At 53.7% G+C, this 15737-nt stretch overlaps 1 protein-coding gene across 2 annotated transcripts in view; it reads left to right on the forward strand.

Moving 5' to 3' along the window:
* Positions 1-9237: 9237 nt before the first annotated feature.
* PLEKHO1 (pleckstrin homology domain containing O1) overlaps positions 9238-15737 on the forward strand; it is a 28874-nt gene continuing 22374 nt past the window's right edge. The window contains exons 1-2 of one of the 2 annotated variants that reach the window (XM_026117103.2): positions 9238-9859; positions 10713-10859. In XM_026117103.2, the coding sequence (XP_025972888.1) occupies positions 9830-9859; positions 10713-10859 (177 nt within the window). In that variant the 5' untranslated portion in view covers positions 9238-9829. The remainder of the gene's footprint in view (positions 9860-10712; positions 10860-15737) is intronic. The other variant, XM_064499090.1, reaches the window with a different exon arrangement.

Here is a 15737-nt window from a genome sequence, read left to right on the forward strand (position 1 = left end):
GAGTCCATATATCCCTTTCATCATGCCATTGAGGTGTAGTTACATCCTTACTCTGCTCTGTTAACTTCTGTTTACCTTAGGAGACCAGCAGAACTCCCTGCACCCTCTCCTGCTCCCATGTTGTGAACTGAAAAAGTGTTGTGGGTTTTTTTAACAATAAAAATTATTCTATCAGTAATAAAACATGTTGGGTTTGAAAAGAAACAAGAGAACTGTAATTCTGGAGCAGACCTGGGGGAAGAGAAGGGCAATTGGCCTTATCCTAGCTTGGGAGCTAGACTTGGATAGCGCTGCCTTTTTTTTTCTAGAGCCCTGACCGTGGGGGACAGATCTCTGGCAGTGATGCCTGAGAGGGATGGACTGCTTCCACCCTGCTCCTCCACCCTGCTCCTCTTAGCAGAGGCAATAAAGCTCCTGTTTGTTGTCCTCGGGGTCACGTCCCCCCGGTTGGCTCTGGGGAGGAATCTAACCTGGGCCCAACTCCTCTGCAGTGACACGTAAGGGAAGGCAGAGGTAAACGGGGGAGAGCTGTAATCCCAGCCCTTACCTCCTGCTGGAGTCCAGGCATCCAGGAGAGGAACGCAGGTCCCTGTTACTCGTCTGCTCCTTCCAGAGGAATTCTTTCCGAGTTTCCCTTTCTTTGGACACCGGTACTGTGAAAAGCAGCACAGGTTAGGAGTCAAAACAGATACTAAGGATGTGGGTGCCCGGCTTCTGTGAACACCCATTACCGATGAGCAAGTCTCTCCCCTTAGCTCTTGCTTTGCCATAATTAAATAAGACTGAGTGTCTGCCTCCCCGAGAGCTCTGCAGAGCTGCTACGGATGGAAAGTACTTGAATTCAGACTCATTTCTCTGGCGTAATTCCCTGAAGCAAGGTCACTCTGAGCCTGGGCGCCTGTCCATCCAAAAACCTCCCTGCAGTGCTGAGGGACTGACGGTTTGTGCACGGTGGAGCTGCTCCAGGGCTCCCGCGTGAAAACAGTGGGGCCGGGGCGCAGGGCAGAGTTCCCAGGCCACATCGTTAGGGAGCATTTCCTTCCTAACGTGGGACCGTCACACGTTGCTTTGGATGGGATGGGCACTGCCATCGCGTCTAGTCCATCGTCTTCATCCTTCCATTTAGGAAGCTTGACACATTTTGCTACTCTCCTCCCTGCAGCACTAACGCCCTGTAATACCGCAGTCCTTTTCAGACAGTGGAGTTCAGAGGTGGAGTTGCCGCTGTTGCTGGAGGCAGCAGAGACCTATTGAAAGAAGACGTCCAAGCTTGGCTTGATTTAGCCAACAGGCTCTCACTTTTCCTGGCGGCTCAACTTCGTAACAGCGTATTGTGAAAGGTTGTGCTCCTGGTACCAAATCCTCCGTGGTAGATAAAGACCATCCTATAACTTGGGATGTTGCATCAGCCTTTCCCAGTGAAAGGGCATCAGGGCTTGCCCGCAGGCAAAGCAAAGCGTTCCTCAGAAAGGAGTCAAAACTGGGCTCTCCAGCTGAAATCCCTGGCTTGCGATTTCTGCTGGGCAGTCAAGAGGCCTCCAGGGCACCTGCTCTAAGCGCAGCTGGGAGTGAAATCACTGGACAGAGCAGGAGCCTTTGCGTTAGCACCACGGCTCCGAGCCGCGCTCTGCCGACGCCCGTGAGACCCCTCTGCTCTCCCCAGCGAGCTCGGTTGCTACCGCTGGTCCGGCGGAAGCACAGAGAGGGGGTGCAGGAAAGACGCTGCGTTGCTTGGATGGGAGCAGCCTTTCCTGGCAGTCTCTCCGATACTGTGCAGGGACCGTCGGGAACAACTCCCGGGACAGTGCACTTTGGCAACGAACAGGGAATTGGGGCCTTTGGCTCATGTGAAGCTCTCAGGCTATCCCAGGCTGCATGACACAAGCCAGCAAGCTTTACCCCGTAGTTTCTACATCTCATTTATAACTCTTGCTTAAGCTACAGGCACGTAAGAAATGCACCCAACCTTTGTTTTAAAACACGTATCCCCAGACTGTCTATCCGCCTTGAGTATTTTTTTCTTTTTAAGTACACACCGTAGCTAAAATTGGACCTGCTTCAGCTTTCAGCCACTGGGTCTTGCTCTGCCTTTTCTTGCAGAGCTTTCTGCCATACAGCGGGTGCATGCACCATATTCAAGAAAATTTTAGCCCACCGTGTATGTGGGGTTATTAACTTGCCTTCTGGAGGCCACGTAACTCCCTAGATGGGGGAAGAGAAGCAGCTCCCAGGGGCCTTCGTCTGACGTCTTGGGAAGATTCTGTTTTCCCGTCCGGAAGGAAAAGGGTATGGCTTTGGGGTAGGGCATCTTGAACAAAAGTTCCCCCTCACTAAAAATCAGTTTCCCAGGGCATTTTCTCATGGAAAAATGACTGAGCTGAAAGGGAAACAGCAGGGCCCTTGGTAGGAGGTGGGAAGACTCTCTGCGAGGCTGGTTCCTTTATCACTCCGCTGAGCCATGGCTTTTTGTGGCTCAGCTCGTATTGTTCCTGTGCTCACAGAAGCAAAATGGGAGAGTCTCAGTCTTTCAAACCCTTGCTTCTTTCCCTGGCATGGGTGACTAATACTTCTGCAGATGGAGATTTATTGGGCAATTGCTAGGCTCCCTGCAAAATGGGAAGAGCCTTGTAATTTCTTCTTTTGGCCACAGCTTCAGGCTGCTCTGGGAGCAGGAATAACAGGAGAATACAGACAGAATAATGTCCCTTGCTGTTTTCCATACCCGCCTGCTGGAGCACAAAGCGCAAGTTGCTGATATGTGGAGGACGTGATGATAATAGACAGAAAGGGAGGTGATACCTCTACACGATGCTGAGGCTGGATGCGGCTGGAGCCGAGAAAAGTTTCTCCACTAAAGCTGCTTTTTCAGCACAAAATGCAAATGCGGCGGCATTGAAACACTTTGGAAATGTGCTTTGCTGAACTGTTGAGGGTTTTGTTGGTTTTTTCAGTATCAAAACTCTGGAGAAACTTTTCATTTAGAAAATATCAAAACATTTTGAGACGTATGAAATAAAAAAATTCTCCTTCGTTTCCAACTCTCCCTTTCTTTGTAACCAAAGGTGTTTAGAACAGCTCAGAAATGAAGTATTTTGCTCGGTGCACTGCTCTTGCTTTATCTGCTGTTTTCTGACCAACACGAGGCTCTGGGGCTTTGTGCTGGCTCACTGCGGGCTGCCACCCTGGCGTAAGCAGCTGTGTTGAGCGATGGCACCGGTGGACGCAGGGACTCCGCAGTCCCCATCGTTACGCCGCAGGTCCTGCTGAGAAACCTGCAAGTGAGCTTCCAGATCTCTGGCACATGACCTCTAATCAGCGATTGACTTGGGAATTAACGAGCCAGATCAAATGAAATGAGCTCCTAAATCCCTGGGAATTATCTTAGCATCACAAATAAGTTCTGTTCATGTGAAGCAAAACAAAAGAGCCTGAAGTGCCAGAGCCTGGTGGCCCGGAGGGGGCCAGCCGAGCCGGGCTAGCAGTCTCTCAGGGATCCTGCCACAGGTCTCCTTGCCAGCATTTTGTCTCACCTTGGAAAATGTATCCATCACCATGCGAGGAGCAGATCCTTCCCAGCCAGCTCCTGCAAGCCATATCTGAGGGATGTGGAGAGGATCCTCAGAGATGCCGATCCCCATGCTGCAGACCTGTGTCTCCCTGGGCATGGCAGTAAGGCTGGAGCAATGAGAGGAGAGGCAGGACGGATGGAGCGATCCCAGAGGGGTAAGTCATGGCACAGGAACCCTGCTGAGATGTGTGTTTTTCAGGCTGCTGTGACAGCTCAGGCAGATGCTGCTGTGTTGATCTCTCTCCTCCCCTCTTAGGTCATGTTTTAGAGTCCGCAGACTCCAGTGAACGCTGCTTCCTCTGGTTGTCCTCAAGCCCTGCACAAGGTGGAAGCTCTGGGTGGATTCCAACCTTACCGTGTCCATGCTTACCATCGTCCTATTCTCCACAGACCCTGTTTGCCTGGGATCCTTAGTCTGCAATTTCCCAGGCCACGGTCCACCCTGTATCCTCCTCCGGCTCCTGACCTCCCCTCCTGTGTTGCCTTCTCAGTCCTGAGCTATGTTTGCAGAGCTGCCCAGTTTGTTAGCTCTCTGCAAATTTCATTAGCAGGCTGGTTTCCTCCCCCTTCCAGATCATTAAATTAAAGATGTTAAATAAAACTGGACCTCTGGGAGAGAAGATATGGTAGAAAGAGAAAATACATTGCAGTAGGAACACATAGAAGAGACATTTCGTTTAAGGGGGAAAGAAAAACCCTTCCAAACTTGTCTATAAAATAAACTGCAGGGGAAATAAAGGCCTGCTTCTCTGTTACATGGAGGCTGCTTCGCATCAGACTGGCTGGGCTGCAGGGTCCAGGGAGAGGGGATGCTGAATTTGCAAGTGCTTTAGGGCACCAGTGAAAGGAGAGACACTGAGTATCAGAACTGGCCATCAGATATGGCTGCAATGGTTTAGCACAAGGGTTATACTGGTGAGACCTATACTGGTACAATCTCAAATGCACCTGGCATAAAGGTGCCTCATCTCAGAGTTTGCTCTACCTTTACCTGGGAAATGCTGTGCCAGGAGCAGACAGAGCTCTGGACTGAGTCTCTGGAGACCTCGCGACTGTTCCTGCCCTTTCCGCTAACTGGCTGGGTTAACTCCTGTCTCACTTGTCTTAGCTCAGCCTCAAACGTGCCCTCGACCCCACGCTCCCAATTGCCCGCAGTTGTTTGCCGACCCCCTAGCTTGAGCTCGAGTCCACGCTGAGCCTGATCTCCAGGTCCGAAGTTGCTGGGAACGTGGCGGAGCTCTGAGAGCTGCCTCGCAGGACGGCTCTTAGATCTTGCTGCCAGCCAGGGATGCCAGACCCTGAGCGAGTCTGTGCAGAGGAGGGAAGAGCTGAATCATGGCCTTTATAGGAAATGTAGGCAGTCCCCTGGCCTGATCCTCTCCAGGGGGGTAAATTCTCCCATCGAGCAGGCCCCTTTCTCAGACAACAGTGCTGTGATTATCTTCAGAGACAAGAAAATCCACATGCCCTAATTAAACTCAATTCATCTTGTAAGCAGCCGTTTCACACTTGGTATCCAGAGGCTAAATTATGCGGGGGGGGGAGGGGTCTTAAATACATAAATAAACTGAGAGTGTTTGTTGTTCTGCTTTTGCAGCAAGAAGATATTTTGGTAACTGTTTATTATGAATCAACACATCATAGGGGAGCAAAACTGCAACATCAGGGCCGAACGGAGCAAATAGGATGTTTGAGGACAGTAAGCAGAGGGACATAAACATTACTTTCGGAAGAGGTTCTCCTTTCATTTTGCCTATGTTTTCAAGGTCCTTTCCCTCCCTCTTTCACCCTCCCCTCTAAAAACAATGAGATTTTTGTGCTCCCTGTAACAAAATTCAAAGCCCTGATACTCACAGTCGCCTGCGAGTCCATTGTTCCCGGCTCACTTAGAGAAAAGATACTCGGCAGCGAGGGAAATGTGGCCTGGGAACTCGGCTGCAGCTTCCCACCCCGGCCAAGGACCCCGCAACACCCAGCGGCTCCTGATGCTCCACCATGAGAGTCCCCTGTGCCCAGTTTCAAAGCCCTTTTGCACGACCGGAGGAGCACGGAGAGCCTTCGTGGAACCAGTTTGTCACACTCCGGCCTTATCTCGCATGAAAGAAAGCAAAAGGTGGAGCCTTTGGGCCAGTCTGCAGCGTCGAGGAGTCCGGGGTCCCGCAGCGCAGCCGGGGCTGCTCAAAATACTGCTCTGCACCTCCAAACGCACAGGGCTAAAGTCGCCAGCTGTGCTGTAACGCCCTGCGGCCGTGCGGGACAGCCCGGTCCTGGCACGGGCTCTTCAGAGCCAGCACAGCAAGGTACCGAACAAGCGATCATCATAATTTTATAACGCTATAATCTAAACATTGCTGCTTCCATCTTTCCTGCTCACAGCCAGGTGGTTGCTCACACCTCTGGGCCACGAGTTGCTTCTTCCTGCAGGGTTTTTTATTAGGTACTTTCGATATATCCTGCAACCGCAATAAAAAATACACCGCCGCTAAAAATACAAACTGGGAAAAGAAATCATCCCACAACACGGTCTACACAAAGATTGTTAAACTATGGATTGAGTTAATTAGCAGCTAATAAAAGACTAAACTCTTCCATTAGCTATTCCGGTACGTGAGACCCACTGATTTCATTGGGGGCCGTTTGTGTGCATCTGTGGGCACCAGGCCATAATCGCAGGACAACCCGGGCTCGATACAGCTGGGACGGGGATGGGGACGGGGTGGGGGACCCGCGCAGCCACACAGAGGATCTGTCTTCACGTGCCACGCTGCACTGTCCGCTGCAACCGGGGCTCCGGGGGACACAACCTGCCCCGTCCCTCCCGGACACCTTCCCGGCCCAGTAAATCCAGCGTGGGCAACATTCGGGGGTCAGTTCCCCTGCTGGGAGTGTGACTGCCCATTGCAAGCAAGGAAATGGGAGCTGGACTCCTTCCTATCTCCTTTCCTTCCGTATGAATTGTTTAGGTTTCCAGATCTGAATCACTGGTCACATCCTTTACGAACGTGAGTCACTGTCGTACCACTGCCTGCAGGCTTGTTCAACCAGCTACGCCCATGGTGTTTTCCAAAACAGCCTGAGGCTTTCAGGTTGAGCTAAATTCCTCCTCCTCCTCGCTTCAAATTCCCCCAGACATCCCCCCTTGGACAGTGCATGCGGGTGCTACACCCAGGGCCGTTATACGGGGACCTCCACGGCAGGAGGTACGACTGCCAGCGATGGGCATCTGCACCGGCGTGAAACCCCCTTTCTGCTGGCCGAGTGGTGCAAAGGGCCCTCAGCGCCCGCGGAAACCCGGGCCGGTGTCTCGGGGGGCTGCCGAGAGGCCGAAGACCTTCTCCCGGGCAGCCCTGGGGCTCAGCGCCGTTTGGCCATTGCCTTTCGTTGTCTTTGGGATGGCCCATTCCAGCACGGAGCCCTGCACATTGCCCCCAAGACACAAATGGGCTTAAAAGTGCCACCGAGATTTATGATGTCTAAAGCTTTTTATATTTTTTCAAAGCCGTTTTTCTACTGTCTGGATAAATTGATCACCTGCTGCTGGGGGAGTGGGAAGGGCTGTGTATTGGGAACCACCGAACAAGAGTTTACCAGGATTGGAAGAAACCAGCAGGAATGACCCACTGCCCTTTCCCTTGACCTCCGCGAAGGCGCCCAGCAAAGGCGCAGCAGAGCCCGCGCACCGGCACCGAGCGCGACCGCCGCTCAGCCGGCCGTTCCTCCTCTGCTCGCTGCCGGCTCCCCCGCCACAGCTCCCACACCCACTGGTCCCCGCTGCAGCGGCTCGTAGGAACGCAACGGGATGAAAACAAGTTCGTGCCATCAGCACGACACGGTGGCGGCACTCGGCCTCACGACGATGGCTGCTGTTGGAAAGGCAGCTTAGGTGACAGTGGATGCCCTGGCTGTGGCAAACGTAAGGACGTCAGGTACCGGTTCAGAAAACTCTCATGTGACAACAGGGAACCTGACTTGGCCGAGGGCTGAGGGAACTGTGTACCTAGGGCACAATATGGACTGGGATTTTGGTGGGAGTGAGGCATCTTCTCCATGCACTTCTAAAATTCCCGCTAGGCACCTAACCGTACGTCTTTAGGCACGTAAATCCCTGATAAAACCCCAAACAATCCTGAGCCAAATTCTACCCAACCACATCTCAGTGAGCCGGGTGGAAAAGGCACAGGACTGCCGGCACTGGGCTGTCCTCATAGTCCTGCAGGGAGGTCATGTGGGAAGAGAGTGGGCCCTCGTCAGCACGGGTTTCGATTCAAAGGGCACGACGGAGCTCTCCTCCCGCTACCCGGATCATGCCATCTGGCATTGGACCGCAGCCACCTCTGGGGCGCTCCGCAGGACCTGGCCACGGAAAACAGGACGTGAAGAATAACACGTCCAGTTGGGAGGCAAAATGTTATTAAAAGAATTGGCACACGCACTCCACCGTGCAGCAAGAAACCTTGCAAACCTGCGCCAGGGGCTTTAGATAGTCAACTTGTGCTGCAGCGAGCGGACTCGCCTCCATCCCTCCGCCATCGCACATCTCCTGCTTCTCCGGCCTCGCCCCTGCGCAGCAATCCAGCGGTCTAGGGCTGATGTCACCGCTGACCTTGGACCCGACTCCAGCTCTGCAGCCCTCACTGGACATTTGCCTTTTTAATCATCACTGTGGCTCTTCCCACACCACAGGAAGAAGTTACGCTGCATCCACGTTCCCCAGCGCCCCGTAAGCAAAAACCAGAGCAGCACCTGACACCACTGAATTTACTGACGAGAATAAAGGTAGCAATACTGAAGTATTTAGCCACTTCTTAACTCCCTGCTAAAATTATCACAAAACATTATCCCCATGGTACAAAAGGGAGAATTGAGGCACAAAGAAGGCAGCTCCAGTTCTGGCCTGGGCCCTGCAGCGTAAGGCACAGAATGAAAACGCAGTCCCTGCTCTGAGCGGCCTGGGAAGCGGATTTGTTTTCGACGGTAACTTGTTGCATTCTTCCAGGTGTTCAGCGCATCCCACAGCTCATGAAACAAACAGGGGAAAGCACTGCAGAAATACCAGCGTTTGAAGAAGAAAGGACACAAAACTGCCAGCCCCTCACTCACAAAAGCTCTGAAAACACTTTATGTTCCAGGTGCTCAGCCCCTATTTGTGCTTCCAGTCTGAAATGTTTTGAAAGATGCTAGCAGCACAGCCCAAGTACGTGATTAGTATTCTCAAAGCATTAATTAATTCCAGTGCACTTGGGTTAAAATACAGTCTACAATCAGCAAAGTGTGGGTGTGTGCCAGACTAAAGACTCCGGTCTTCACCATACAGCAATTGATCGATCGACTGATTGATTGATCAGTCTTTCTTTCTCTCTCGAGAGAGAACTATTTCTCCCTTTCTTTGTCTCTCTCCCCTTTTTACACATCTCTCTATCTATAATCCAGTCTGTGATCTCAGTCCCACGCTCTGATAGTTCTGGTCTTGCAGGACCTGATGAAATACGATGGCGGGGAACAAATAAGCAGAGAAAGGTTATTAAAAAAAAAAAAAAAACCCAAGCGTCTCACTTTTGGGAAGCGGTGCTCTGCATTTCACTTTCTTTTTGCAGCGCAGGTCCCCACTGCCAGCAGCTCACTGCTGGGAAACGAACGCTTCTCCCGGGCCCCCTCCCCGGGAGTCCCTTCCCTGCTCCTCTCTGCAGTGCTCTTTGTTTACTCGTCGAATTACCCGGCCGCCGCTTGGCAGAAACCCTCCCGATGCCACCCGGCCACTTCTCCATCTCCCGGGAAGTTCTGCGGTGACCCAGGCGGGGACGTGGCCTGGATGGTGGGGAACGCGCTCGACGACAGGCCAACACGAGCCGCGCTCCCCTGAGTCACGCGCATCAGCTCTGAGTCGGAAACAAAGAAGAAAACCCTCGTGGGCTGCGATTCGCCCTTCCCCGTGAACCCCAGACGTCACGCGCACGCGGCTATAGATGGAGCTCGGGAGCCCGGGCCAGCGCAGTGCAAGCCCACGAGAGCTCAGTGATGGTGGTGGCGGTGCCGGCTGGCGGGGGGGATGCGGTGGCGGCGTGGCTAAGGATGCATTACAGAGGCGGGCTGCTCTTCATGTAACTGGAGAGCGTCCGTAATCTACAGAGGGGGAAGACGGAGCGGGAGCGAGCGGCGGTACCCTGCGCATTTCCCAGCCGCGCTCTCCGCAGGAGGAGGCTGCCGGGAGCCCCTCTCTGCCGCCCCCCGCCCCAGCCGCCCTCCAGCTCAGCTCACCGGGGAATGATGAAAAAGAATAATTCTGCAAAAAGGGTGAGTCGAACTGGTTCTTCGCTGGGGCTCGGCGGGGTGGGGGAGGCTCCCGGAGGTTTTGGGGAGGGGGGCTTCGCTCCCGGTTTCCCGTTGCTCGCTTTGCCGCCGCTGCCCCCTCCCTTTCGCCAATCCCTTGCTCTGCAGAAAACCCCCAACCAGATCAAAACAAAACCAAACCCCAACACCCGTCTCCCCGTCTCTCCTACTCCTCTCCTTCCGCCTCTCCTTCCTCTCCAATTTGCCAGGAGATACCACTCGCCGCGCAGCGTGGAGACATGTAGTCAGGCGGTTTTCATTTTCGATCAGAAGGAAACGATAAAGCACAGAGACACTGGCGATCTGTCGCTGCGTGCCTCCCCTGCGCCGCGCGTGTGCCTATCTGCTGCTCACACACCTCATCCCTCTCTGCGAAGAAATCTCAAATACAAACCCAGGCATAGACTTCGCCTCAGGATTAACTGTTCATAAAAGGCTCAAAACCACTATTTTCACTGCAGTAAAAAATCGATTAGCTAAAATTCTCTGCAACCCCCTCCCGTACCTCTTTGCAACGGCAAACGCATGTCGTGTGAGGCGAATATACCATAACAGCCATTCTTATATAATGCACAGAGTGAAACTGCCTGTGATTTTTGCATCGTCCCCCTGGTATTATTGTTGCTTCATCTCTGCAGCGGAAAATCTATGTGGAGCGAATCGGGCAGAGCAGCTCGGTCCCAGCTTCGGTGGAGAGAGGGGCGAGCTGGGGGAAGGGGAGGCGAAAGTTGGGCAAAGAGGGAGGGGGAAGAACGGCAGTGTAAAACCCAAAATAATACCATTTCCCCCCATTTTCTTCCCTCTCTCTTTGTGCTAGGGGCAACAGGATGGAAACCAGCAATCTGCGCAGCCCGAGAAGGTTGGCTGGGTGCGGAAATTTTGCGGGAAAGGCATTTTTAGGGAAATCTGGAAAAACCGTTATGTGGTTTTGAAGGGAGATCAGCTTTACATCTCGGAGAAGGAGGTAGGCTCTGCTTCCTTTTGCTTCCCCATCCCCCCAGCCTCCCCTCCATCTCCCTTTGCATGTGAAAAGCCCGGGAGCAGCCCCAGCCCCTGCCCGCGCCCCGGCCAAAGCCCCCAGCCCCTCCGCTGCCGAGGGCCGGGCTCTGCTAGGAGGTTTCCCCGGGGCTCCTCTCCCCCTGCCCGAGCCCGGCCCGTCCGCTCCGGAGAAACCCAGCCGGGGTTGCCGTGCCGGCTCCAGCAGCGACTCTCCCAGACAGCTCTGCCTGGGAGACATTTTCCCAGCACTGGACACTGAAAGGATTCACTTAGCGAGAGTTAAAGTCCTCATCCTTCTTTTCGCTACGGGGAAACGGCCGTGCCGGCTTCCTTCTGGGCCTGTCCTCTGTCATTAAGTTTGACAGTGGTCTTGTTCTCGGCTGCTGCACTGCTCTATTTGGAAAAAACGCATCTCCCGACTGGAATCGAGCCACCACGTACCAGTCCCTTATCTCGTTTTGTTTCTTTCCCCTCCCCCCCCCCGAACCAAACCACAAAAGCACCAGGGGAGAATTTACCCACGGATTCAACATCTTGTTGAAGAACCTGCCCCCTCTCCTCCTCCCCCTCCTCTCTGCTCCACACGCGCTGGCGTTTGGGGTTTAATGTAGTGTTTACATTAGACTTAATTGGATGTGACTATCGGGCTGAGCGTTGCGGGCTCCGGCAGACTGCGACCAGGCTGTCCTTGCACAGCCTCCCCCGTAGTTTTTGTCTTGATAAATTCATCAAGAAGAACCCCCCGGGCAACAGCGCTCCCCCCCTCTGATTTCTCTTTAAAAACTCGTCTCTTGCGTTAGTGAGGGCTGCGCACGCAAGCAGAGACACGGGGGCTGGCTGGAGTCAGGCCGGTGCTGGCGAGGACAGGGTCCGGGCCGGGGTCTCGGGGTTTCCTCCCAGAAGCGAAGGCTGCTGTCCGAGGAGGACGGCAGGCTGGGGGTCCGTCGCCGAGACGCACGGCACCCTGGCCTGGCTTTATCAATTTAGGATCTGAGAGAGAGTAGGAGGCTGAGTGTGAAGGGTAATTTGTTTTAAAGGCTAATTGAATCACAGGGCATGGCAAAGTGCAGATGGATAGGGGGTTATTAGGACAGAGAAATAGCCTAAAAGCAGGCTGAAAGTCTAGGTCACGCTTAGCTGTGTGTCAGCATTTCGCAGCTCGCTCCCGTTGATCTCTTTGTCACTCCAGAAGCAGAGAGACGGGGCTTGGGGAATAGACGCCGGCCGCAGCCCGGGGGTTCGGTGCTTCGAAATGCTCAGGTAGAGACAGCATAAACAAGAGCTGGCTTTGAGACTGCCGGCAGATATTAGTGGCAACGAGCCACTGAAGCCGTGACAAATCTATAGCTGCATTTACGGATGGGAACAGTTAGAGGGGAGGATGGATGCACGGAGTACACAGCGAGTGGTTGGCAATCTCTTTCAGTTTGTGATCCCCTAAATTTTTCCAGAACTAATGCAGACTGTATAACATATACTCCTAAAGAGCAGGCCTGCTTGTCTCGCATGACTCTTGCAAGCAGTCCGCAGACCTCTGGGGCCACAGATCAGAGTTTAAAAACTGCCAGACAGACAGATGACCCGGTTGGAAGGATTTTACCTGCTGCCCAGTGTTCCACCCATCTGGGTCGGTTGCTCTCCTGCATTAGGGCCCCAGTTCAAAGCAGCACCGAAACACATGCTTCAGCAGAAGCATATGCTTAAGCTCAGTTAACTGGGGTAGAACTGGAGCCTGTACGTAAATGCTTTCTTGAGCCAGGACTTCTCCAAGTAACCACGGCCAACTCTCAGTCGTAGGGGAGCTGCTTGCTCTGACCAGGCTGCATCAGCCGTCCCAGCCCACGTGGAGCTGGCAGGAGGGGACGGGCACAGCCCGCAGCAGTGGCAGGTTATGATAACGGTGAATGTACTGCAGGTTGGGCAGGTGCTTAGCAGCGCTAGCGGGACGCTTTACGGCCCTCTACGCAGGTGTGAAGGGGCGGTATCAGCAAGGGGACGGTGTAATACTGTAAGTCATAGCTCGGTTAGCAGGGAGGTTGTTTGCGTGGTTGGGGGGGCTTAGAGAAAGACACGACAACTTTTCAGGTCCCTCTCATCCCTCCATGCTGTGACCAAGCCACTGGTCCAGGGGGACGAGTCATGTGGGTGGGCGGAGGGAGAGCTTGGCCCCACTGAAGCACATGGGAGAACAGGGCAGCTGGGATCCTAACGTCACTGTCCCCGCCGATGGGAAAGAAGCCCGAATGCCACCAGGCTCCCCGAGCCCACGGGCTCCACGCTCCTTCTGCCCAAGCCTAGGCACCTCATCAGAGCACCTTCGCTAAGGGGACGGGGAGAGGCGCTTCCAGAGCCCCTGCTCCTGGGTGGGTGCCCCGGTGAGCGCTCGGCAGGGCAAGGCCAGGCCCGGGAAACCAAAGCTCCTGCGCCAGACCCGCAGGCCGACTCTGTGCTGGCAAACTCCTCCAGGGCCGGAGGAGCTGCCCCATTTGGGGGATCCTCCCGGACCCTCCATCTGCAGCACAGACCGGCACAGCGGCTGTCCAGGACAGCAGAACTGTACTCTGTGGCACAAAACACTCCCTGCCTTAAGCAGTCTGTGAATCCTCCTTTTGAAAAGAAGTATTCTGGATCTTGCCTGGGAAAACAGGAGTGTTTTCCAAAATACCGGCCACCCTGAAGCCACCAGCCGGCCGGCCACGGCCTGCAGCACCACCGGCATGTCCCGGACACCCAGCACGGCTGGGTGGGTGGCTGGTTTCCTCTCCAGCACCCCAGCTTTGCACCTTGGGCATCCCTGGAGAATAAACTGACAGCAATAGGCTCCACTTGGCTAAGGAGCAGGAAAGCCGGTGTAAGGGAGAACGTATTCAGACAGGAATCAACAGCAAACGTGCATCTCACCATGAGGAAAAACACGTCTGTCCGTCCCTCCCTCCCTCCCTCTCCCAGATACGTCTAAGTGGCTACCTGGGTGCTCTGAGCCCCGAAGAGCAACGAGGCGTTTGGGCAGGGGCCTGCTAGCTCCAGGCAAGGAGCACCTGTGCTTGTCCCAGGCAGCGCGCGTGTATTTCTTCATGGGGAAAAACTAACGCATGAGCCGCTGAACCGGCGCTGTGGCTCTGCGCGCATGAACGTGTGTGTGTGAAAGGCCATAAATAACACGCGGCAGCAACTGCGTATGTCTTTATATGGCAGAATCTGTGGCTGTGCAGAAACGTGGTTACAGAGGTAACATCTGGCCGCGCGTGTGTGCACTGAAGTGACTCCGTGCCTGCGGGAATGAAGAATACTGCGTCTGCGGGAATCTCGATAGGCGAGGCGGCTCCAGCCACCTGGCACGCGGTACTGCCCGGCGCTGCCCGGCCGGGCGAACGCTCGGTGTGTTCGTGGGGACAGAGGGCACGTGTTGGGTGCAAGTGCCTGTCTCGCTGCATTTGCAAGACTTTCTGCTCAAAGATAGCCACGTCTTTTGGGTTTTGGTACTGACTGGGCCTTTACTCCTTAGCAAAGCCAGGCCTTCGCACACCGACGAGAGCTCGGGTCTGCCCTGGGGAGGCTCTTAGCCAGCACCCCTGGCCTTTCCCCACGTTTCCGAGCTCTGCTCCCGGAGCACGAGGCTTCCTCTCCGCTTCCCACCCCCTGCACGCCCGCTTTCCTGGAAGCAGGTGCCTGCAGCTCCCGCAAATAGCTTAATAAATTGGGATTTGTCAAGCAGAACAGGATGTAGCTGCTTCTGTGTTTTCACAGACCAGATTATGCCCAGTGGAGAAAATGGAGCCACTGCTGGGCTGTGCTGATGAGTTGTACGAGAGGCTCTTAACTGCTATGGGGAAAGTCCTCTCGGCTTCCGAACAAACCGCTGCCGGTGCAGCTGATGGGGCAGCAGTGGATGCAGGCAAAGAAAGAATTAAATAGCGGAAACTCTGGAGAGATGTGAATAGAAAACTCTTGTGGATATAGCCAGTACACAGGTTGAATCTCAGCCTGATTTCTGCAGTACGAGCACTGATGGGAGAGGAGACTCCACTGTCTGTTTCAGCAAAAGATCAAAGTCCTTCCCTGCTATAAATTGGCTTTGCTTCATCAAAGCCATTGGAGCAGTGTGGATTTAGCGGATGGAGAAACTGGACCCTATTGCTTACGTGTTAACTCACATATTAACCTTGATGTTTCCTGTCAGTTCCTCTTAAGCTCAATAGCTGCTGAGAAGGGAAGGCAGGTTGTCTAGTGCATAAACCAGGGCTCCTGGTCCCTCGTCGTCAGCTCAGAGCCCAGCAGAGGAAGGGGTTAAACACCAGGACTCCTGGATTCTACCCCGAGTTCTGCCATGCGCTAACGAAATGAATTTCAACAAGACATTTATTTATCTTTGCCTGGATTTCTGCATCTGCAAGGCAGAGCTAATAAGAGCACTCATCTCCCTCATGCACAAGGTGCCTAGGACGGGAAAATTGCACATCACACACTTTGAGATCCCTTGGGAAAGATGTCAGTTCAGGATAGGTAATAACGTACCAAGAAAAACAACGTGGAACAGTAAAACTGCTCTGAGCTTAGCACCGCTCTGATTTCTGGATAGGTTTCCGAAAGCCTAACTCCCACAAGCAGAGACAAATTACCAAAATCCCATCAGTATCCACACTGATACCTTCTGGGAATCCGTGCGCTTATTTAGTTGCCTACCTAGAACCCGGCTTGCAGGTTAGAGGCTCTAGCCCTGGTTTATTAATTTTGGTTAGAAGGAAATGTAGAAACCTGACAAAAGCCTAGGTTTTCCCCCCAATGGAAAGCAGGTCCATAAGGAGAGGAATTATATTTTATTAGACCAGCTGATATAGCCGGA

The sequence above is a fragment of the Dromaius novaehollandiae genome, chromosome 29 (genome assembly GCF_036370855.1).
Source record: "Dromaius novaehollandiae isolate bDroNov1 chromosome 29, bDroNov1.hap1, whole genome shotgun sequence".
NCBI lineage: Eukaryota > Metazoa > Chordata > Aves > Casuariiformes > Dromaiidae > Dromaius > Dromaius novaehollandiae.